The 23,544-nt window shown below is 44.9% G+C and overlaps 1 protein-coding gene across 2 annotated transcripts in view; it reads right to left on the reverse strand.

Moving 5' to 3' along the window:
- Positions 1-338: 338 nt before the first annotated feature.
- Positions 339-23,544, reverse strand: part of LOC133133282 (protein c-ets-1-B-like) — a 31,470-nt gene continuing 8,264 nt past the window's right edge. Inside the window, exons 2-8 of one of the 2 annotated variants that reach the window (XM_061249387.1) lie at positions 14,945-15,064; positions 13,246-13,446; positions 12,822-12,896; positions 12,316-12,561; positions 9,014-9,274; positions 5,453-5,571; positions 339-3,883 (exon numbers count right to left, since the gene is read on the reverse strand). In XM_061249387.1, coding sequence (XP_061105371.1) covers positions 3,668-3,883; positions 5,453-5,571; positions 9,014-9,274; positions 12,316-12,561; positions 12,822-12,896; positions 13,246-13,446; positions 14,945-15,064 — 1,238 coding nt within the window. In that variant the 3' untranslated portion in view covers positions 339-3,667. Of the gene's footprint in view, positions 3,884-5,452; positions 5,572-9,013; positions 9,275-12,315; positions 12,562-12,821; positions 12,900-13,245; positions 13,447-14,944; positions 15,065-23,544 lie in introns of both variants that reach the window. The other variant, XM_061249386.1, reaches the window with a different exon arrangement.

A 23,544-nucleotide genomic window follows, 5' to 3' on the forward strand; every position in this document is an offset into this window, starting at 1 on the left:
CATGCTGTTGGAGGTGTCATTATATTAAAGGATGTGCATTTCTAACATAATTTCACTGCCGGTTCTGATTAAATGTGCATTAAAAATTGATCCTTCAGGTCCTAGAAGCAACATGTATCTGCCAAGACACATGTCGTACATGTGCTATGTGCTATGTGGGCCCAACAAAATGCAAGCAGGGACTTGAGAAACACCATCACAAGGCCCACACACAGTTTATTTTCTTTCTTTTTGATACATGCTTGTACTGGTGGGGGGTTAACTGCAGTGTGGTTATGCTAAAGAAACGTTTTAATGACCAGGCAAAACCAGGAAAAAAAGAAAACAAGCCACACATATTTTCTGTTCACATAGATTTATTTAATAACATAACATAATTAGAAGAAAAAATAATAAAATTACAATTTATAAAACTTTGCAATAAAAATCAATGATGGGCCCGCATCAGCCTTCTTACTCTTCCATTTTAAATTCGCAGACAGGCTTAATATTTGTATAAAAATGGACACCGATACAGTTATTATGCTACGCAACTTTTATTTCTCAATGTCACAAGCCGTCTGCTTTTCATATTTCAACGTTTATAAAACATAAATTATCTGAAAAATATTCAACAGCTGTAAAACAAATACATAAAATGATCTCAATAACATAAAAATACAGACACTATAAAAATACAAAAAAAAGCAACAAGGACATTAAAAAAAGTGTTCCTTGTTGAATACTCTGTGGTAGGCATTTGTATGGCTTTGTACGGTCCATGGTCCATGCAATAAAACTGCTCACATTCTGACTAAAAACAGCCTGAAGCGCTGCAGGAAACGGTCGCTAATCTGGTTTTATGAAAGTTATTACACAAGGGAGCAAATTGAAAAAGGAAAGGGCGTCCCATTGCTGCTGTCCTCGACAAGCCCAAAGCATCTTTCATTCTGATCAGGTCAACAAAATGGCCGCTGTTTGCTAAACATATTTCTTTTAAAGCACACCATACTGCATGATTTACCCTGTGCTTTAAGCCTTGTATTCATAGGAGTGTCTTAGCTACAGGTACAGAGCTTGAGTCAAGATTCTTTGGAGTAACATGACCAAGTAAGCTCAATAAAACTGACTGCATAGACAATGAGGATGAGTGGACTGGAATGCTTTTTCAGGTGCAGAGGATGGCAAAAGCAAACCGTAGTTCTGGGCTGTAGAAAGCCAATCTACAGCAAATACTGTCCTGTTAGAAGTTACTGCCAAATCCAACCACTATAAGAAATGTAAGCAACACCAAGCAATAAGGACAACTTAAGGCAAAGCAGTTCTGGTCCCCATCGTGACAATTCACAGGCCTTTGGTTATGACTGATACTTTGGTTGATCGAGGTCTCATTATAAAAACTTTGTAAAATATATAAACAAATAACAGTAACTGTGACAATCTGATGGGTAACATTGTAAACAATAACATTTCGATTTAAGGTTATAGAACTTTGGCTTTTTGTGTTGGACATATTTATGGAAATCTACCCACTGAGAAGAGGGAGAGTATACTGTAGATGGAGACTTCTATTTTTTTATAGCATTCAATATAGCACTCACTGTTGCAATACACTTTTTTATTTTTTTAAAAAAGCACTTTGGTAAAATATTTCTTCCGTAACGGTTTGGTCCTCGGATAGCCACAGAAAGCACAAAAACACATCAGGAAACAAAAGTCCCTTCAAGAGAAATACTACTTTATCACTGTTCAAAGCACTCAAGGAAAATGCTACTTTTCCCACAGTCGATGCCCTCGAAGCCATCTCCTTCAATCAGCTACTGATAAAGCAACAAGCAGAGGCCGTGTCTCAGTTCAGTTTATCACTGTCACCTGCTCCAGTCTTACAGAAATATCTACCGGCCTCCAAAGCCTCGTACATACCCCCTCCTACAGCCCACACCCCGGGCTCCCTGAAACCTTCAAACCTATTCACCCGTTTGTTCTGTCCAAGCATAAAACAAAAACTGCACAAAAGCTGTTCTCCTAAGCCACGAAGCTTGCTGTTCGCACACAATGTGAGCACACAAGGCTGGTCGGCTTTCCAAGGCCCTGCTACCTGCTACAATAAAACAATGATACAGTACATTCAGTCTTTATGAGGGGAGGGTAATGCTGCATCTAAATCTCCAGCAAATGGCTCAATTCAATTACGCTACTTTCAATACCTTCTTGCGTCCGTCATGGCATCCAGGAATGTCTACTGAAGCCTGCGTTTGGCATATGAAGAGGCAGCGAAGTCATGGTACGCGAAAGGTAACCTTCGACAACTTCCCTGACGTACTTTTAAAACGGAGCCCTTCGTCTTAAAACACTGAGCTCCTGACAGCTGGTTTTAAGGCACAAACGTGTGGCTCATGATGCTCAGAGCTCTTGTAACCCCAGTTGCCAAAAAGCTGACAATGTGTCACTGGTTAAGGGCACCCTGTTTTTTATTCTTCTTTTAAGTCGTGAAGACTGCGCTTAAAGGTGACAGAGACAGCAGAAAAGCAACTGCCACTTTCAGTTTGAAAACCAGACTCTCAGTATGAGTGCCTGCCTTTGGGCTTGTTTAACGCTTATGAAAATGAGCGAAACGGTTCGTTATCTCGAATGGCTAAGAAGCAGTCAATGTAATCTACTTTTCCTCAACAAAGCTCAAACACTAACTCAATTCTCCCTGGGACAGGAAGTCCCGCTTTTGATTCAAATTATTTCCTTCATTTTTCAGTGTAAACCTGTGAGACAAATTATGTTCTTTAAAATGCATGAATAAACCTGAGTAGAACAAAATCTAATTATGGCTTCTAGATGCCAGCAATGGTTACGAGGAAAAGCTTAAAATATATTACATAAAGTTGTGAGTGCACTCGGTTTTTTTTTCTATTGTGCTTTCCCATTTTGGCCAAAAAACAGAAGCGCTATTATACGTGTGCTTCAAATTGAAAAATTACTGCTTCCTACAATCCATCTTATACCATTATATCATCATTATTATTATGTGCATGTTCTGAGACTTGCACCTGTGCCTTAGTCCTGTTGGTAATGTTTTGAGCACCCCAATATTTATCTGAAAATCATTCTACAGAAGCTAACAGTTAAACAATGGATGAAACAAGGAATTTGAGTTCAGATGATAATACTGGCATAAAAAAAAGAAGAAAAAAAAGAAGAAAAAAAAAAGGAAAAATACTTTGGTCCCAACTGAGAACTGTGCCCCAGCTTCTGTTGAAAGAGCATTCTGTCCAGGTTACAAACATCAAAAAACCCCTCCCAAAATTCTAGCTGGCCGCCATGACGGTTTTCTTGTGCTATTTGAAGGAAAAGGCCTATCACTTCGATTTTGTATTTACCTTGCGCTGCCTACCTACAGCTCGTGTTTGAATGCACACATTCAGAACTACACCTGCACGCGCACGTCACGCACTTGGTCCCGGATGCAAAGACGGCAAACATCAATGCACCTCTTATTCGCTACTTGTTATGGTGAAGTCCCTCTGAGATGAACGTCAAACGGAAAGATGAACTGAAAAACGCACGTCAAAAAAAAAAAAGGAGACTCCTCCTCCGGTCCCGTCAAGCCGTCCAGCTGACAGACGTCCGCCCGTCCGTTGAGCCCTGGTCAAAGCCGGGGCGGTTCTGGTCCCCTTCCCCCCAGTCTCCGCGGCTTTCACTCGTCCGTGTCGGGCTTGACGTCCAGCATGGCGTGCAGCTCCTCCGGGGCGTATCCCAGCAGGCTCTTCAGGTCACAGACGAAGCGGTAGACGTAACGCTTGCCCGAGGTCTTGTGGATGATGTTCTTGTCGTAGTAGTACCGCAGGCCGCGGCTCAGCTTCTCGTAGTTCATCTTGGGCTTGTTCTTCCTCTTCCCCCAGCGCCGGGCCACCTGCGGGAGACACGCCGCTGGTCAGCTCATACCGTCACCGAGAGGGCTAGAGACACGCCCGTCTTTACAACTGTTTTAGTCTTGCAAATGATACTGGAAATATATATTTTCCGCTCTCTTGGTTTAACCCTTTCAGTCCCAAGAGAGCCAGACGGCATTCAAGCGTAACTACCGTAAAATCCCCAAGCGCCACATGACCTTTCAAAATGACTGCTCAACTATTGTTTTTAGCCCCTATTAAAATCCTTCTCAACTTTCTTAAATATTATCAACCAAAGCCAAAACCCCTTGGAACGTGGGTGCAGCCACTTCATATTGCACTGGGGACTGAAAAGGGTAAGTTATGGTTTGCTTGGCAAGGCAAATTTTCTTACCTCAAAATTTTTTTTTTAAATGGCTCAAATTATCACACGTCATTGGCAATATGGCAGTCTTATTTAGCAAAAAGTAATAGATATGATTTTAATACTTTTTTTTTTTGCTGTGTACCATTTTTGTTTTGCTTACAAATTCCCCCTTTGCAAAAAGTGAGGCTCCACTGTTTCTTCCTATCATTATCATTATCATTATCACAACCACCAAAAAACACAGTATTATTAACATGTATGTAACATCATAGATGCTATTAGTGCATACTCTTGTATTTTCTCTAACAGGCTTACCAAGTTTACGGCAATCCCAGGTTTTTACATTTGTGGTTCCTGAGCATTTAGTATCCACCTCTCGGGGTTACTGTTGCGCCTAACCCTGATATACGCACCTGTCTTCTCATTGTATGTCACTCTGTATAAGAGCGTCTGACAAATCCCATCTTAACAGAACGGAAGATGCTCTGCTCATATTTATTAAACATTCATGAACAGAAGTAGAACTGAAATGGTAAAGCAGTTATGAACTCTGGAGACTGCACTGCCAACATCAGCCTTTGTCCACTGCATTACATTATATTAGGGTTGCTTTTAGCATACACTCTCGTGAAAGGTACTCCATTCCATTCCCATTCAAAAGCAGTGAGCGGTGAGCAGAAGTGATACCAAGTCATCAGTATGAGAAACGATAGCAGTAGTCAATACATAAAGCTATACAACATAACACTAATTTCCCCAAGACCATTACAACATGCAACACCTTTCAGCATACACAAAACTAATAACACAACGAGTGGAAAAGAAATACCATCACCAATCATTGTTCATGTTGTTGGTTTTGCGTGTGCTAAAAGGGTTAGCTGAGGGTATTGTATTAGCATTGCATTGCAAAATCAGCTCAATCTCAACAAGTAGTTCCATCATATATTGAGACTCAGACGTTTTTTGGTTAACAGTTTGAGGTAAGACAGTTTGACTCATTTCAAGACTTTCAATTCCTCTCATCAAGCAAACAGTAGCTTAAAACAAGCTAATATTTTTCACTTCAGAGGGAAAAAAAAATCTTCAAATTAAAACTCTTGTCAAGACATAATTAAGTTTTAAAGTGTGGCAGGGCTGGTACATCCATAACAAAAGCTCGGAGCGCTGTGTCCGTTGAGCCAATGCGGACTGGGCGGCACGCGACCTCGCGACCTCTCACCTCGTCGGGGTCGGAGAGCTTGAACTCCCAGCCGTCTCCTGTCCAGCTGATGAAGGCCTGGCAGGACTTGTCCGTCAGGAGCTCCAAGAGGAACTGCCAGAGCTGGATGGGCCCGCTGCCTGCAGGAGAACAGAGACGGCACGTCAGGGACACACGCCCACCACGGCCCCATGGGCATGGACCTCCAAGCTATGCTACCACCATTTCGTTATATTACATTTTATTGAGCAGATGCATTTACCCTAAGCAATGTACAGCAAGTGCATACTGAAGGTCGTGGGAACAACTAATGAACACAGGTCACATGAGGCACAATTCCCTTAAAGCCGTGAAAATCAAGTCTAGTTCAATATCAGATGTCGCGGGGCAGCCTAAGTTGGTTGAATGGGACCTAGAAGGTTGGTGGTGCAACCCCCAGGGTAACAATAAAGATCTTTGAGTAAGGCTTGCTCCAGGGGTGATTGGACCCTGCTTAGTCAAATTAGTCAAAAGTGTAAGTTGCCAAATAACTGCAAGCCAGTATTAATGTAGTACCACCCAGTCAAGAGAAAACACTGCCCATAAAAATGGCTGCCTTAACACATCAGTAAATCTGTGGGGGAGAAAAAAAACCCTAAAAAAACAGTGTTTCTGTTCACTGAAAGATTTCCTCTCCATTTTGTTCTATTCAGTCTCCATTAAACAGCTGCTTCCATGTCTTACATAAATCATGGCTCACGTATTCCTTCCGGTTTTACATCATTCAGGCCTGAGAACACATGATGTTACTAGCTGTAACAACAAGCTCTTTTGCTGAAAACAAACTCATGTTCCTTCTTTTTTGGCTGAAGACTGTCTTAACTTGCAGTCTGAGCAGCTGAATTTGTTCATTTTGTCAGTCTCTCTCTCTTATCAAATCTGGGTACTTTTTTATCTTGCGGTCCGATCAGAGCCAAACCACACGGATTTTGAGTCTCATCTCACAAACGACAGATGAAAAAAATATGCCTTTTCTACTACCTGTAATACCCCAGAATAAGTCCTTTTTACAGCTCCTGCAAAACCACCCTCCACAGTTTAAGAAAATACAACATGAAAAGCAGACGGTGGTTTGGAGCTCTCTAACAACACTATTTCTGAGCCACAGCATCCCTTAAGAAGTCTCACGGAAGACCATCTCAAGTGGATCCCAAACTTGAAGAGACCGGCTAAGCTCACTGATATCGAACAGAAGGTTCTAGCTCTCCGAAGACTGGGGAGACGTTGTTGTTTTTTTTGGGCGACGAGCAGATGGCCTTTAAAATCGTTACTGGCGTCTGAAGCGAGGCAGCCTTGTGAAAGTGCGCTTCTTGGAGGGAGACGTCGGTTACGCTCGGGGCCGTGAAAAACAAGAAACCATCAAAGCCGCGCCACGGCTCCTCTGGCTGCTCGCTCGTTTCGCCTTCCACAAAGGAGCTCTCGGTTTCGCACGTTTGCGGTGGAGGGGCAGGAAAAAGGAGCCTTGCGCTGTCGCAAACCGTTTCGTGATTTCGATACATTTCTAGTATTCGCCTTTGCTTTAAAAAGGTGTACGGTGGATCTCTGCTTGAGATTGAACTCGCGTTTTTCGGTCCGCCAATAAAGGTTTAGCATTATTTATACAACATTATTTGCTCATTATTAAGTGTGTGTGCATAGCTTTTACCTTTTTCTCCTCTCTCGTCTAAAAACATTCATTTCTGATAGATGCTTGTAAAATTTGAGAACTTTCCATATCCCCATGAAGGCTTATGATGACATGTCATAATCATGAACATGCAAATGTAGTGAACGTATTTATTGTTTATATAGATTTAGATTTGCATTGAGTGGTATAATTATAATGCAAATGTACACAAGTGCATACCATTATAGGACCACTTAATTGTGCATCCATTTTAAAAAACAGCATCCATTTTAAAAAACATTATTACATGTCATTCGGCTGACGCTCTTATCCAGAGCGACGTACAGTTGATTAGACTAAGCAGGAGACAATCTGCCCCTGGAGGGTTAAGGGCCTTGCTCAAGGGCGCAACGGCTGCGTGGATCTAATTGTGGCTATGCCAGGGATCGAACCACCAACCTTGTGTGTCCCCGTCATTTACCTTAATCACTACGCCAGTCCGATCTGCAGTAAGTCTTTGTGGAGGCTTACTAAAACACTCTGAAATTATATAATCACACTAGACGTATCTTTACCCCAAAGGACGCAAGTCGGAACAGGAAGTGATAAGTGGTAATAATTCACTTTGACAAACACTACAGGCAACAGCCCATTCGAATAAACGGACCTGCCCAAGTACGAGATGAGACATAAACCACAGAATCAAGTTAAAATGCATGTTTGACAGAAAGAGTCCAAAGGCTTATATTGCTACGTTCATTGCATAATGAGATCTTACTTTGATTCAATAAAATGTTCTCTCTTTCTCTGTGTATGCAGGCATGGAAAGTAAAGTAGAAAGATACAAATTAAGGGTGACATACCAATTATGGAAAAAAACTGAATCCTACTGTGACCTGAAAAATTGCTTTATCTTAATGTAAATGTGTTGTCAGTACCACCCAATCAGTTTTTTTGTTTAAAATCCAACCAGTTGTTTTCGCTGTATGTAGGTTGAGGTTGATGAAGATGAATAGATAAATCCACCACGGAGTGTGTGCGTGCACATATGTGCGTGTGTGTGTGTGCGTGTGCGTGTGTGTGTGTGTGTGTGTGTGTGTGTGTGTGTGTGTGTGTGTGTTTGCGGGTCCAGAAGCACAGGGAGTTATCATTCTCCTGCACCAGAGTTGCTAAGACAACCAGAAAAATAGGTCAACAAGTGGGACAGCTGAAGTTCTGATAAAATCTCGCCTGGTTTGGAGTGCAGATTTGGGTCCCTTTTCTGCTGTAAGCCCGAATATCAGAATCAGTAAGAGGTGGATGAGTATTGACATAAAAGGGCATCAAACACCACGGCTCTCACTTCAGTGCATTTGGCCAGCTTTCATTGAGCTGCACCGACTGAAACAATGATGAAATACTTTGCAATTTGTGCCAATCTAATTAACATCTGACAATTTATCAGGAAGTATTCCTTCAAACATATACTTAGTAACTATTGACTAATGTGTGCCGGGGTAACATGATGGTAAGGGAACTGGCCTGGTACATATAATTTCAAAATGGCTACTGTCATGGCACCCTTGAGCAAGGGGCCTAACCTGCCTTAGGACTTAATCTATTTCTAATATAGTGGTGAAGGCAGAGAGCTTTCAAAGCTTTGAATGCTGGTCAGGTGTGAACCTGCAAGCTTTTAGTTTCACCTTCATTTCACAAAATTCTAAACAATTTATGTAACTAATTGATCAATTAAGCGTTGAGTAGCAAGAAAAGTCAGCACACATGCACTGCAGCTTTCTACACTGCAAAAAACGGTCTTTCTTAACAAGTATACTTAGACTGGGATAAAGCATATCAGTCTCATAGACTCTGTGGTTAAACTGGGAGAAAACACTGCAGTCCCATAGACTCTGTGGTGAAACTGGGACCGTGGCTGTGGTCTGGGAGAGCGAGGTTACCTGTGTACCCAGCGAGGGCGGCGGCGGGGATGACGGGCTTGTCTTTGTTGAGGTCGGCCCTCTCCCGCACGTAGTCCTTGAAGGTGCCCTTGTGCTTGTGGCCGTTGAGGGCGGAGGGGTAGTCCTCCGAATCGAAGCTCTCGTAGGACGGCACGCGCTGCAGGCTGCTGTAGGAGGACTGGCTGCCCCACGACTGCGTCAGCCGCTCACAGCTGTCATAGCTCTCCGTGCTCTCGAACGAGTCCTGGCCTCCCAGCTTTCCTGTGTGAGGGAGGGAGGGAGGGAGGGAGAGAGGGAGAGAGAGAGAGAGAGAGAGAGAGAGAGGGGAGAGGGGGGGGAGGGAGGGAGAGAGAGGGAGAGAGAGAGAGAGAGGGGGGGGAGGGAGAGAGAGAGAGAGAGAGAGAGAGAGAGAGAGAGAAAGAGAGAGGGAGGGAGGGAGGGAGAGAAAGAGAGAGAGAGAGAGAGGGAGGGAGGGAGGAAGGGAGAGAGAGAGAGAAAGAGAGAAAGAGAGAGGGAGAGAGAGAGAGATGGAGAGAGAGGGAGAGAGAGAGAGATTAGAGGGGGGGGAAGCCATAGACTGCAGCCACACGATTACTGAGATTGCCCTGTTTCTGAGCATACTCTCTGCAAAAAAAAAACTTAAAAAAACTAAAAATAAGACTTATCTGTACATTTACACTTATTTCTACTATGACAAAAATATTGCCAATGAGGTGACAGTTTTAGTCATTTCAAGATTCAACAATAGGGTAAGACATTTTCACTCAAAAAACTGTAACATTTCAAGACTGAAACACTTGTTATGACAGGATTTTTGCAGTGAGGGAAAACTGTGGAATTGGACATCAGTTTCAATACCACACCTCTCCTGTTTAAGAGGATGCTGAATATGTCGAACTGAGGTTTCAACTGAGTTTTGATTTGGTCATATTCAACTGTGTGTTCAGGTGTTGAGGTTCTTATTTAACTATCTTCTAAAAAATGCATTCTGACAGGCAACCGTGAACTTTGACCTTGGAAGATTTATATTCAACTGCATTCTGTGCAAAAGTCATATTCAACTGTGGGTTGAGACTTCATGAGGTTAAAATTTTACTTGAATGTTTTATTTTACAATGGTCATTGTCAGTTGTACATTGTCTTCATAAGAGTCAGACTCAACACAGTCTGACTAACTGCTAACATTGCTTTCCCTATCTTGTCACATCATTGCCACATGAGATCTGGCGTGATTGGCGGCTGGAATAGGAGATGGAATCTCCCCTTTCGTTGGTTTTAGATAACAATTAAAACTGCCGATTTGAAGTATGATCCGCAAAGTCAGACTGCAATTTCATACTGTGCGACCACGAGGTTTGTTTATCCAGTAATAGTTCTGCAAAGGCCAGGTCAGATAAGAAGCTCAAACCGTCTTTGACAGTCAGCGTTGCTTGTATAGCCTACACAGACAGCCACCACTTTCCCCAGGCCAAGACAAGAATACACAAATCGCAGAAGAATTTGCACTCACTTTGTCTTGTCAGGTTTCTTTAGCGTTACTGGAGGGAAGAAACTGTATCGTAGTTTTTCCACAGAACCTCAACAAACATCACCTTGCCAAGGAATGAAAGACAATACGGTAAGCTACCATTGCCAAATTTCGGATTAAAAGCCACGCAAAGGTACTGTGACTCCACTACAAATCCTTTCCCACGCTGAGGAACCACTCTATGCGGCCAAAGCCGGGATATATTACGGGAGAACATGGCAATAATCTTTCTTATTTTTACTGAAAATACAGTAAGGGAAATTCGGGAGAGATTCAGCCCTGGCTCGACTCAATCCATTTAATAGATTGCTCTAATTGTTCTTGAGTGACTATCAAAGCTGTGGAAAAAGAAAGAAGTGAACTGAAAAAACAAAAACAAATATAAAAACTCAACTTTTTTTATTTCCCACATATTATCTCTCTTTCTTTTCCCTGCTCTCTTTAGACTGACTTTCTCCTGGAACTTGTCACGCCTGATTCTATCTTCAGAAGAGAGACGTAGGGCGCGCGCGTGTAATGCGAAGTTTCAGAAACCCAAAGGTTACCTCCTCGCGCCTACACGTTTACTCGAATAAGGAGGCAGGAGGGCCTCGTTTAAGGTCTGCGGCCTGCTCGGCTTGTCACACCGACGCAAACGACGCTCTCCCGTCCCAAGCCTGTCTGCCAAGACACTTGTCAGAAGCACGGCCAAGACAAACAAACTCTTCTATTTTGTTTCGCTGGGCATACTGACAGATCTGATACCGAGCCAAGGAGGGCCTACGCTAGACCACACCGCACCCCATAGCCGAGAGAAACGCACGACCGTTGCCATTACCGGCTGTGATAAGAGGTTAGCGCGCTAAGCGGGTAAAGTATCGTTCTTAAAAGGGGGCTACTTTATCTCGCTGATCTTCAGCAGTCACAGAAACCCGGCGGCCCAAACACGGAAGGTGATAAGCTTATGGCCACTCGAATGGCATTAAGCTCGGCAATTAGCCTGCGCCGGGCTCCAACCCTCAATGCGGCGTTCTTTAGCACTAACTTTAGCTCCTTTGAGCAGTCTTTGAAGCAGAATTGAGCACCGCAGTTCCAGGGTTGGCAGGTTCACTGTGCTGAATGGAATATTAATTTAGTGTCTGCTACTCTCGTTGCATACGCATGTAAATTAAGCAGGCCAGGGAATCTTTTAGTATTTCCAAGCATTGGAGTGCACCACACAGGCTGTTTTTAAAGTTAAACACAGCCTCCATTGTACAAGCCTGTCTGTGGTTACAAACTGAGGATGAAGCTATTGTTTTACTTTAACCATATACTGTATACATTGAATAATAAAGTAGATGATGTACTTTATGTACGCATTTTAATGTACTCTTTAACAGTAACAAGCAGGTTTTGCACATTTCATTCAGTGTATACACTGTCCATACAAATGTCCGGTGTTAATTCAACACTAACACTAACTCTGGCCAGAGTAGGCCCATACACTGCAAAACAACACCAAAAAAGTCAGTCTTAATAAGTATCTTAGTCTTATATTTAGACTTAAAACCTTATTTCTATTACTTCTTCGCTAAATGAGACATAAAACTGCCAATGAGGTGAGAAAGTCTGACTCATTTCAAGATTTGCCAATGGGGCAAGAATTTCATATGTCAAGCAAACAAGCTCATATGTCCTACTTGACAGAAATAAAAACCTTATTATAAGACTAAAAACGCTTGTTAAGACCAACATTTTTTTGCAGTGGATGTACTCTGGAAGTGTTTGTTTATGTGCACAATGTCTTATTTACCTCTGCTGATGCGGCCCACGCACATGTTGTCGGGGGAGATGACCTCCTGTTTGATGGAAAAGTATTCCCCTGGCAGGGAGGCGGGCGGGGCCTCCCGCAGGACGACGTTAGGGTACACGTTCTCGTACTTGAGTGACAGCAGGTCCTCCGAGCTGATTGGGTGCAGGGTCTGGTAGGATTCCGTGATGAAGCCTGGCTCTGAGTATTCCGACGGGGGTACGCACTGGGCGTGCTCAATGCCGTAACCTACAGAGGGGGAGAGGGAGAGAGGGAGAGAGTGAGAGAGGGAGGGAGAGAGGGAGAGAGAGAGACAGAGAGAGAGAGAAAGAGAGAGGGACTCTCATACGTTCATTATACACCTTATGACTGGGCTCAATGGTCAAATGATTAAACTGTACTTCAACAAGTTTGTAATAAACTAAGTATATTAACATTTAGCGGACAAAGAGAATTTGGAAGACTTTCATATAAAAATATTAATTAAATATTAATTATAAAATACTTACTGACAAAGTAATCTGAGGTATAATGAGAATCCTGAAAAGCAGAGGTCAGGCCGTTGACTGGAAAATGCTTTGAATCTTCTAGAAGAAAGAGAAGGACGTTAGGAAACCGACAGTTCCTTATTAAAGCTGTTTTTCCTCCTTTTTTACATAACCAAGAGAAAATTCTGGGGAATGCATTGCAATAGCTCTGCTCATTCTGGACTTGTCTTTGTTCTGTTAGGCACTGTATGCTATAACAGTATCAGCATGAATAAGAATGTCACAATAAAAATACAAATAAAATAAAATGGAGTAATTCAATTAAAAAAACTAGAAATAATTAATTTGAAATGGACATAAAAGTGATTTAAAGCATTCCCTCAAAGGCGTTTTTGCCTTGCTGATCTGTTGGGCATGGTAGAACATCATTTCGAGGCAGCTGTACCTTTCTGAAGCATCTCTAAGTGCTCCCACAGAATGTCTCCCACAAAGTCGGGCGCCAGCTCCAGAAAGCGCTCCTTCCCCAGCCCGCAGAGGCTGGCTCCGTTCACGCAGAACTTGTGGAAGTCCACGTTCTTCAGGCTGAACTCGTTCACCGTCCACATCAGCCACTCCGCTACGTGGTTCTCGGTCCACTGCCTGGGATCTGGAAACGGTCAACGGTCACATTTCAGAAATGAAACCCGCATGCTCCCTGGGTCACACGATCATGGGCTACAATGTGATCCTCGTGTTTTCAGCACTACATTTTATTCTATAAATATTAATATGAATCACAGCTCAGTTTTGTGAGCAGAATGTGAAAAGATTTTGACAAGCCAACATTCACGAGACCGTATCTGTACCCAAAAGATAAAAATGTGCTCAGAGAAATGACCAGTGAAACTCACATTCCTCATGGGTCATATTCTCACACAAGTGCGATCCTTGTTTTTTAGAGAACAACATTTTCTAAATATGAATATGAAAGGCAGTTCATTTTTCATGAATAGAGTGCGTAATGGATTTAAAATGCCAGAGCTGATGATGCACTAGTCCCTATTCAAAAACCGAAAATGCGTCGGTAGAAACAAACAGCCAAACCTACGTTTTTCACAACTCGCCGGCTCAATGCGGCAGACAAACATATGAATCACAGGCTGTTCTGTGAATACATAATGATTCCAGCACCCAGGCATTAAGGAGGTCATATCTTTGCCTGGAAAGTATAAACGCGTCCGCGTCAACGGTCGCCTCGCTTCTGGCCGTACGTGGTGTGTAACAGCTAACCTTGATACGGCGTTAGGTACTGGAGACAGTGAACAGACATTACGGTTTACAGCAGATCCTGATAAAGTGTTAAGTCACGCAGACGGCGAGCAGACTTAATGGGAACTCTTGTCGAGCCTCGTCCAGACCGACTGAAGCTCCCCCAGCTCAGGAACGGCCAAGAATGATAGCAGCATCCTTCAATGGCTGAATCATTGCCTGCAGACACCACAGCTCTCCCACAAGGTTTTCTGTTTTTTTTTTTTTTTTAACCTTCATTTGACACATACAAGAGCACGGCTACGTTAAACAGCAACACATGGAAGTCTGCAGTTTTTTCTCCTCGTTTTGTTTTATGTTTTTTAGACAAATGAGAAAAGTTTGAGTTGGAGCTTTCGTCTTAATTTCTCTTAAACTGTGAAACAAAGACCCGCACACTGGCAAGAAAATTAAAGAGACTAAAACTATAGCAAAATTACTGTCTATCTAAGACAACCACAAACATTTCGATCATGGAACTTAATCATCTGTTTATTTTTTTAAAATAACAGAATAAATCAGAAATAGATGAAAAGATAGCATAAAAGATAAGCATACGTAATACACCTACACGAATAAGCAGTACATGCATACACACAACATCTCTTTTTCTGGACTCCTCCCATCCCTGTATCTCACTATCTCACTATCTCACATCTCATCACACTTTCTGAATTATTGGACATGTTTCACTAGAAAATTGAAGGCCGTTTAAAAGAGAACCGGAGACTGGGAAGTTCTTGCGTTTTGATTTTTCGCTTTTCAGACAACCTGGCCCATCTGTACTTAGCCGGCTGGCTGCACAGACAAGCACATAAACGATGCTTCTCTCGGTTGAAGGCAGGCTTAGCGTTTACCTTTGGGTATTCCCAGTCTCTGCTGCTCCTTGGTGAATCCGCTGAAGGTGGCTTTCAGAGCCTGTGACATCATCTCTTTACTCCCAGGGGTAAGCAACGGAACGTCGGCGCACTCCAGATCTGTCAGTCAAGACAAAGACAACAGCTCAGCCACCTGTGATCAGGCAAACCAGTTAAGGCACACAGAGCCTCATCTGGCCTCACTCGGTGGGAAACACAGGTGCACAAAACCCAGCAGCCCTGCTGAAAAAAAAAAAACGCTCAAGCTAGGTTTTGAATGAGCTGGTAGCTGGTTGACCAGCTCAGACAGCTCCATACTCAACATGGTCTGCCCAGCACCAGCTGTGTGTTGAATTGGCTAGTAGCTGGTCATTTCAAGCTGGTCATACAGTAGCTGGATTTTACACCAGGGAGAAACAAATTCACAATATACTGATCAACCCAGGGTGGTCAAACCTTGTTCCCGGAGCCATCCTGTAGGTGTTCACTTCAACCCTGCTTTGGAACACCTAATTCTACAAATTAGCAGCACAACAAGATCTCTAGCTGCTATAGGATTGGAGTGAAAACCTACAGGACAGTAGAGTTCCAGGCATAGACTTGGGCAGGACTGGATTGAGCTCATCATTGCTTTTCGAATGCATCAAAAGGCCCCTCTGGTCAAAATCATGATTGGTTAGTGGTTATATTCTGTTAATACTATTTACGTTAAAAGTCCATCTGTCATTGTGGCATAATTGAGCCTCAGAGTTCTCCCTCAGTGGAAGAACACAAGCTTCCCTTGTCCTCTGCCAGCCTGCTTGTTTGGCAGAGAATGTCCATACATATTACCAGTGACTGCTCTGTCAGAATCGGAGCCGTTTGACCCTTGACCTCCGACCCCCGAGACCCTATCCCAACTGCCAGATCTGACCCAAAAAACACACCATGTGTGTGGAACAGGACCCGCGCCACCTTCATTCACACTCCGTCAGAGAGAGGCTGCAGCTCACTTGAAGACATTCGGGGTTAACCCAGAGCCTGCCGGCTACCCCACGTAGACAGGGGGGGTACTGTAGCCAGAGCGCGGCGGGGTCATGGGTCAAGGGTCAGAGGGCAGGGGCCGAGCCGGTGATGTCAGGCTGAAAGCTGGCCGACACATTGGCCAGTGTTCCGCCACCACGCCCGGCGGCCATGGCAGCGGGAGACAGAGGACCCTTTGATGGCTTAAACAGTGCCTGATGATTTGCAAATGCTTAATTAGATTCACCAGCGTGAAGAGGGTGAATCAGACAAAAAAAAAAAACCCTAAGTGTGTGTGTAGGAGAGAGAGAGAGCGTGAGAGAGAGGGAGAGAGTGAGAGCGAGAGAGACATTGTGTTGTAAGCATTACGCATGTATAATGTGGTGCTTGGAATAATGCATTTGTTAGCAGGTGGTAGAGTTTATATTTTTAGTATTTATTTTATTAGTTATTATTGCCGCTGTTCTTCTTTGTAACATTTGCTTTGGCGACACAGCGCATGCCATGCCAATAAAGCACTTTGAAATTCACAAATTGAACTGAGAGAGCGAGAGACAGAGAAAGCCAATTATTCTTCATGTAACCTACGACCGTCAACAGAACAGACGTATCGAGACAATGGAGACAACACAAATCCTGACTCCAGCGTTCTCCAGCGTTCTCTATCCAGAACTGCCGGAGTCAGAGCAGCGTTTCATGTAACAGTACGGATGAGGATCGGAGGGGATAATCTTTCACCTGCTCGCCGCTAACAGCACTGGAGAGGGTTATTAAAGGATTTGTGTAATAGGAGCTACGCCGGAACCGAAAGCCCGAGAGATGTTAGCCGATTAGCGCTACAAAGCAGGGAAGCTAACGGGGATCAGCGATCCCACGAGACGGACGGCTTCTTCTATTTTTTCCGCCTCTTTCAGGCACTACGCCCCTCAGACGCCCAGATGTTCTGTCGTCTCGGAGATACGCATCTGTCAGCGAGGGGGGGCGATGAGGTTCTCGCACGTTTTCATCGCCCCAGAAACCCCGTCTGTGGGGAACGCACACAGCAGCTGTCTCCGTTTCCCGCTGACGTTCTTCCTGTGAAAACCCCGGTGAATGAAACAGAGTCGGGTTGGCTGACTCCAGTGGTACACGTGATGGAGGCGTGTTGTGTTGCCCACAGCTTCTTAATGGCCAGGGAGAAGCGTTCGAGCTATTCTTAGAAACGCCCAATGTTCATTCGGACATCCTAATTGCACATTATGGCACGTGTTCGCTTGGTTTTCTGCCGAGCGTTTCAACAACACAAGAGGCCTATATATCCCATTTGCTACACAGGCATTTTGCTAGCAACCCTTTACTGTAAAAGATATTTGAATGGAGAAGATATCGCCCCTTCCTGTTTTATGATATTGGAGCTAGACAGCTATAAACATAATTAAGCCTCTTGTTTAATAAATATCTACTAGATGAACCGGATAAAATAAACATCGAGATTGAGAGAAGGCTGGAAGTTAATGCGGAGGCTTCTTTGGTTGCATAAATCATGAGTCAGTCTGCTACAAAGAGACAGGCAAACATTTCAAAAAGTCACACAAGGATGTGGGGCAGTATAAGCGAGCACAAACCCAGAAATTCATAACACAGTATGACTGTTCAACAGTACAGTTCAACCGCCACAGCATCAGGCTGACAACCATGCAGGTTAAAAACTACACTCTGCATCAAAGACCAGACCCTAAACATCTCTGTGGTCACTAGGGTTGGGCCTTAATACTGAATATTCTCCCAACTCAGTCTTGACCACCGAGTGTAAAAGTGTAGATTTTGTTAAGAGATGTTTTTGTTTTGTTTCGTCATTACATCTCTGATCATTAAGAGGAGAGAGCAGCCACTGTCTCAGAGGTGTGAAGGTAGGGTGTTTTATCTGTGGCAGATCAGGTAGAGTCTGCCTGCACTTTTACACCCCCGCCCACGCCTTCACCTCTCCACAGCCTCTCAGAAATCTTGCTCAAAACGCACCTCTTCAACCCAACTCTGCGGTTACCAGGGGAAGGCTTTACACAACAGCTTGCTTTTCTTTTCTTTTCTTTTGAAGAAGACAAAACTCCTCAGCCTGCCAGTGCTTCTGACGCATTAACTTCTTCTTCAAAAATTTCTAAGACTGCGTTTAAAGATTGCGCCAAATCCTGATGCTTTACTTTGACGCTGATTAACTGAATCGCTGTTACAGAAGTGTTTGGCTCATGGTGTGACTTCAATGCTTGAAGTGTGCTCGCAGAGAAACTGAGAGCTTAACAGAGTGAGCCTACTAAAGGTCATTAAACAGTGTTGTGTCCCACATCGTTAGCGAAGCGGTTACACAGTGCCCTGCATATACAGTACCTGAAACAATTATGAGACTCAAACTTGCTGATAAGAACTTGCCACTGAAAATGAAACAGTAAGCATTTGGAATGAATGTTATATTAGCAACTAGTAAGGTACTAGCATGTACCTCCACAGGTGCACTGAGGGTTTGAGTCATTCACAGCACACCACTGCCAGGAGAGGGAAGAGTGCAAAATAAATAAATAAAAAGTTGCTAACACAGAAACAGAACAACTTTCTGGAAAATTCCTCAAGAAAAGCACAGTGGGATGCAAATCTATTAATGGCTGGAACCAGCTGGGGTCACAGCCAGAGATGGGGGGGGGGGGGGGGGGGGGTGAGGGGTGCATCTCCCTGTAGCAGAGCCGGACAGTCAGTAGAGAGATCAGAGCTGGCGGTTGGTTTCCGCCCCCGCGATTACCCTGGAGACAGGGGCGGGGCTACGGGCCCGGCATTCTCTCATAAGCAGCTGCACACGCACAGCCTCTGGGTAATGGAGCAGCTCATTAGCTAATGATTATAGGCTAGACCCCGCACACACTCTGCACACCCCCCCCCCCTCCTTCCCATCCCCCCTCCCGCACTAATGAGCCGGCATTTGTCAGCCCTGGTAAATTAATTACCTAAAACATGTCCGCCCAGGAGGGGGGGGTTGCAGCCTGCTGGTCTACCATCTCTTCACTGATGTGAAGGCGATATGCTCAACCATTTGTGCCTAAACTAAAAATAAATAATAAATACATTTTGAGGTTGAGTGGGGATCTATTATGAATGTGGCATAACATTGCTCCTCAATGGAATGATTCCATGACCTGGGCTAAATCGGTATCTGTCTGTGTGTGTGTGTGTGTGTGTGTGCACGTGTTTGTCTGCATGTGCGCATGCATGCCCATCTGTGTGTATTGCAATACATAAATTTGGACCACACACATAAGCGTATACTTAGCGACACATACACGCACGTATACAGGCCTGCGTGTGGGGCTTGGGCAGCCGGAATCGGGGGGTGGGACACAGAGAGGGGGGGTGGCAGCAGGAAGGGCACACATGAACCCAATTAGCCGCATCTCTGCAGCGCGCGGAGGCGGCCGTGAAATCGGGCCTGTGCGGCCCAGCTGTGCGCCTGACACCGGGGTTGAGCGGGCCCAGGGTGACTCATCCGCCGGTAATGCGAGCCGGCCACAACACACGCATCAATGAGAGGCCTGAGAGGGCTCCTCCACCACTGGCCCCCGGAGCGGGAACAATGCCTCGCTTCTCTCTGCGTCCACCACGCTCATTCATGACCTCGCACTCGCATAATGCCGCTCCGCACTGGATAACGGCCACTTTAATTTCAAACAAGAGGGGAAAAAACCCGCTGAGAGTGGCTATATATAGCAGGAGATGGGTGCATGTGTGTGTGTGTGTGTGGCTGGGGGGGTGTGTCGCTGGGGGTGTGTGTGTGTGTGTGTGTGGCTGGGTGTGTGTGTGTGCATGTGTGCGTGTGCATGTGTGTGTGTGCGTGTGTGTGTGCGTGCGTGGCTGGGTGTGTGTGTGTGTGTGTGTGTGCGCGTGTGCATGTGTGTGTGTGTGTGTGTGTGTGTGTGTGTGTGGCTGGGGGTGTGTGGGTGTGTGTGTGTGCGCGTGTGTGTGTGCATGCGTGCGTGCATGCGTGTGCGTGCACGCATGCAAGTGGTGTCTGTGCACTTGCTTTTGCCTGTCTGTTGGGCATTTGTTTGTATATGTGCATGTGTGTCCATGTATGTGTATGTATTTGTTGTGTATGTGGGTGTCTGTGTACATATTCCGTGTGCACACAGATGCACGTGTGTGTGCGTCTCTGCGAGAGCAAAAGGGCATCATTCAAAGGAGGGAAATGGCGATTCTGGTTTGCTAACCCGTTGTCAGTTGCTTGGGCGGGTCAACGCATCGCTCTATTCACACTCTCCTCTCGAGCCGCCCGCGACTCCGTGCGTGTGAACGCCAGCCCGCAGCAAGCTAGCGGCTGTAAAGCGGAGCGTGGGTGTGAGCCCGAGACCTCTCACCGAGCCCCAGCGCGCGGCCCGCCACCACCGCGCTGAGAAACGGGCCCCCGGCTACCTCAATCGTCACTTTAGCGCTTCCCCCTCGGAGCCACAGCGTGAGCTGCAGAGAAATTCAGCAGTGACGGTTACGCTAGGGCTACCGCTAACTGCGCTAAGCCATCGGCCGCGATCCGTATCTTTCCCAGGCCAGGGAATACGGACAGTGGTGTAAACTCCTGAGAATTCAGCGGTGATGCTGATGCTAGGACTCGGGTGATGATCAAAATACACAATTTGTTTTGGATTCAAATACTTTTGATCTTTCCCGGTGCAATTGCAGCAAACCTAGGGGACCATAAGAGGGCAGGTTTTACACTTTAGAGAGTATTCCATTAGTTCCAATACACCAGTAAAGCACAGAAAAGTATTTGAATCCAAAAACTATTATGTATTTGACCCAGGTCTGCTAGGGCTACTGCTAAAAACGCAGATCTACAACTGGAATCTGTATTGTTCTCAGGCTGGGGAATGAAGAGAGTTAATCGGGGAATACGGACAGTAAATCCCACTCAAAGCTGAAGCTGTTCCAGGGAAACCCCCGGAAGGGGAATTCCATGTTCCACCCATGCTTCTGACTGGACCTACGTCCCATTGTGCCCAGGAACGTAAAAATAGACCAGCTTGCTGTTGCCCAACAAATCATTCACATTCAATTTGGTAATTTTCCATGCCAGGGGAAGAGTAAGAACACAAATGAGGAAAAGTGCTTTGAGTTTCCATGGGAAAACATACAAACACGAAGATAGAAACTAGACAATCTGGCATCGAGTTCAGACATATACAGTATACCCGTTTACTGGATAAACATGACTACTTTTAGATTGTCCATGTCTTATTTCAACAGACAATAAAAAAAAATGTTTCTACTTATTGTTCAGTGAAATAGTCATGTTTTTTCTCAAAGGCACTGCTGATGTCTTGGCAGCTCTCTCTTACTAATGAGATTAAAGATCCCGAGAGATGCAGGGGTTACGTAAAATAAAAATAAAGCTTCAATAAAATAAAATATAAAAACTCCTCCAGACCAATGGATGTGGGCCTGGGGTCCTCGGGGAGCTCCAGTGGAATTTTCCTGGTGGAGGCCATCCTGCCTGGGAGAGGGCCCTGCTCTTAGGCCTCCTCTCTCCTCCTCCTCCTCCTCCTCCTCTCCATAGGGCACCACTGTCTGGAGCCCCCCGGCTGAACCGTTTAAGAACCACGGGCCTTGAAAAGGCCGTCGTGCCCAGAGCTCCGTGGGGGAGGTGAGCGAGAGTGTGGGGGGGGGATTCCTTCTTCAAACGTCTTCTGCTGACCTCTGACCCCCCCCCCCCCCCCCCACCACAGCCCCAGGCTCCAAGCCTGCCAAACCCCTGTCTACTACCACCCCTGCTCCCATTCCTGCCTCCCTGCACAAACGCTGTACAGCAGAATCTGAGTGTTTGTTTCTTCACAGTCTTAGAGACAGCCTAAATGAACAGAAATTTGGATAAACATTACACTATAGTAGGATTAACCCCCCCCCCCCCAATCACTGTCCCTGTACATATATCTCAGAATCGGCAGAGTTTGTCACAACGGAGAGTTTGTTTCTTCAAAGATTCAAAGCCGGAATGAAAGAAAATTCAGGATAAACATTTTGATTGCGCTATATTAACATGCGCCCATATTTATGGCCCGCAGAAAATGGCTGACAGAAAATTCCCACAGGGCATCACTTCATTTATTCTTTTAAATACCATCTTGATACACAAGATTTTACATGTCTGAATTGTAGCCGTCATATGTCATCATGTTTTGCATTTGAAAAAACACTCTAATTTTATGATACCTTGGGGGTGGAAGTGTACATTTCTGCATTCACAATGTGCTGTTACTTTGTTCTCCCAATACTTCTCCTGAAGGTAAAACGTGCTAACGTGCTAACAGCACCCTTTGCCAGCAGCTCATGGGACTTCCCTGCTTTCTGAGAATAGAGCAGAGAAGGGAAACCGCACACCCTTCTCCTGCGGTGATGTCACATAACAAATTAGGCCTCTCCCGTTACAGGACTGGCGAATCCAGTCACGAAATTGGGCTTAAACGGCCTGACTCACAGCCCTCAGAACTGCGACATGCACCAATAAGCCCGCCACCCACAAGGTCAAGAGAACCGACTGAAGGATGATCTGCAGCGAGGCAACTGGTATGTGACATAAACCTAAGACATTACTCAGGTAAACACGTGTTCAACACTATGATATCAATGCGTATGCCTATTCCTTGGAGATGAGTCACATTTTCCACTGTGACACAACTGAGACGAACAGGACCCTTGAAGGGTGGTCGTGGAACGCCTCCCACCAATTTAGCGCAGACATGATGAGGACTAGCATGCTAGCTCGTTACCATGACTCCCGGCAGGTGGTTTAAACAGGACTGCGACCTGCTAACCGCTAACGTGCTAACGTGCGCAGCTGCAGCGAGCAGCCCCCGGAGATGTAGGTCCCAGAAGCACACTCGTCATTCGGGCTGAAAAGGCACAGGGACTGTTTAGACACTAAAGCAAACACGCGGCAGACGGACAAGAACTCTGTTTACGTTCTATCCCCTCTTCACATTGCCTCCGAGAGTTTTTATAGAAGAAACCCTCACGTTTTATGCCAAGCTTCAGATTCCTTTATGCCTCGCACTACAAACAGCGAAATGGAAAAACCACAAAGGCCCTGTGCAGACAAAACCCAGCGCTTGTGCTACGATCATTACGCGCCTTTTACATTCAGTGTTTTTTTTTGGTTTTTTTTAAACAAGACGCCATTTTAAAAGACATAATCCCGCGGGTAATTAAATAAATTGATTGGCTCGGCTCGTTTAAAAACAACTGCAGACAGAGGGAACCTTGATAAGCAGATTGCCCTCAGACCGCGCTGTTTTCATGATGAATGCCAAGCATTCCGCCAGTAATTTATTGTCGCTAATTTAAGGCTCACTGCTTTTTGTTTTCTTTTGGCCAGAACAAAGCAACTGAAATACAGCCTTATGGCACAGTTACCCTGGGCCACCTATCTAAAAAAAAGTGAGGGGAAAAAGCAGACATCAGTCAAAGTACGATTACGGGGAGAGACCGGCGGGAAAGCAGAAAAGCCTGAATGACTCTCATAATACGGAATGCCGAGAAGGATCAGGTCACCACGGTTGTTTGAATGGAGATTTCCGGATTTTTTTTTTTTT

Source organism: Conger conger, chromosome 7 (genome assembly GCF_963514075.1).
Source record: "Conger conger chromosome 7, fConCon1.1, whole genome shotgun sequence".
Classification (NCBI taxonomy): domain Eukaryota; kingdom Metazoa; phylum Chordata; class Actinopteri; order Anguilliformes; family Congridae; genus Conger; species Conger conger.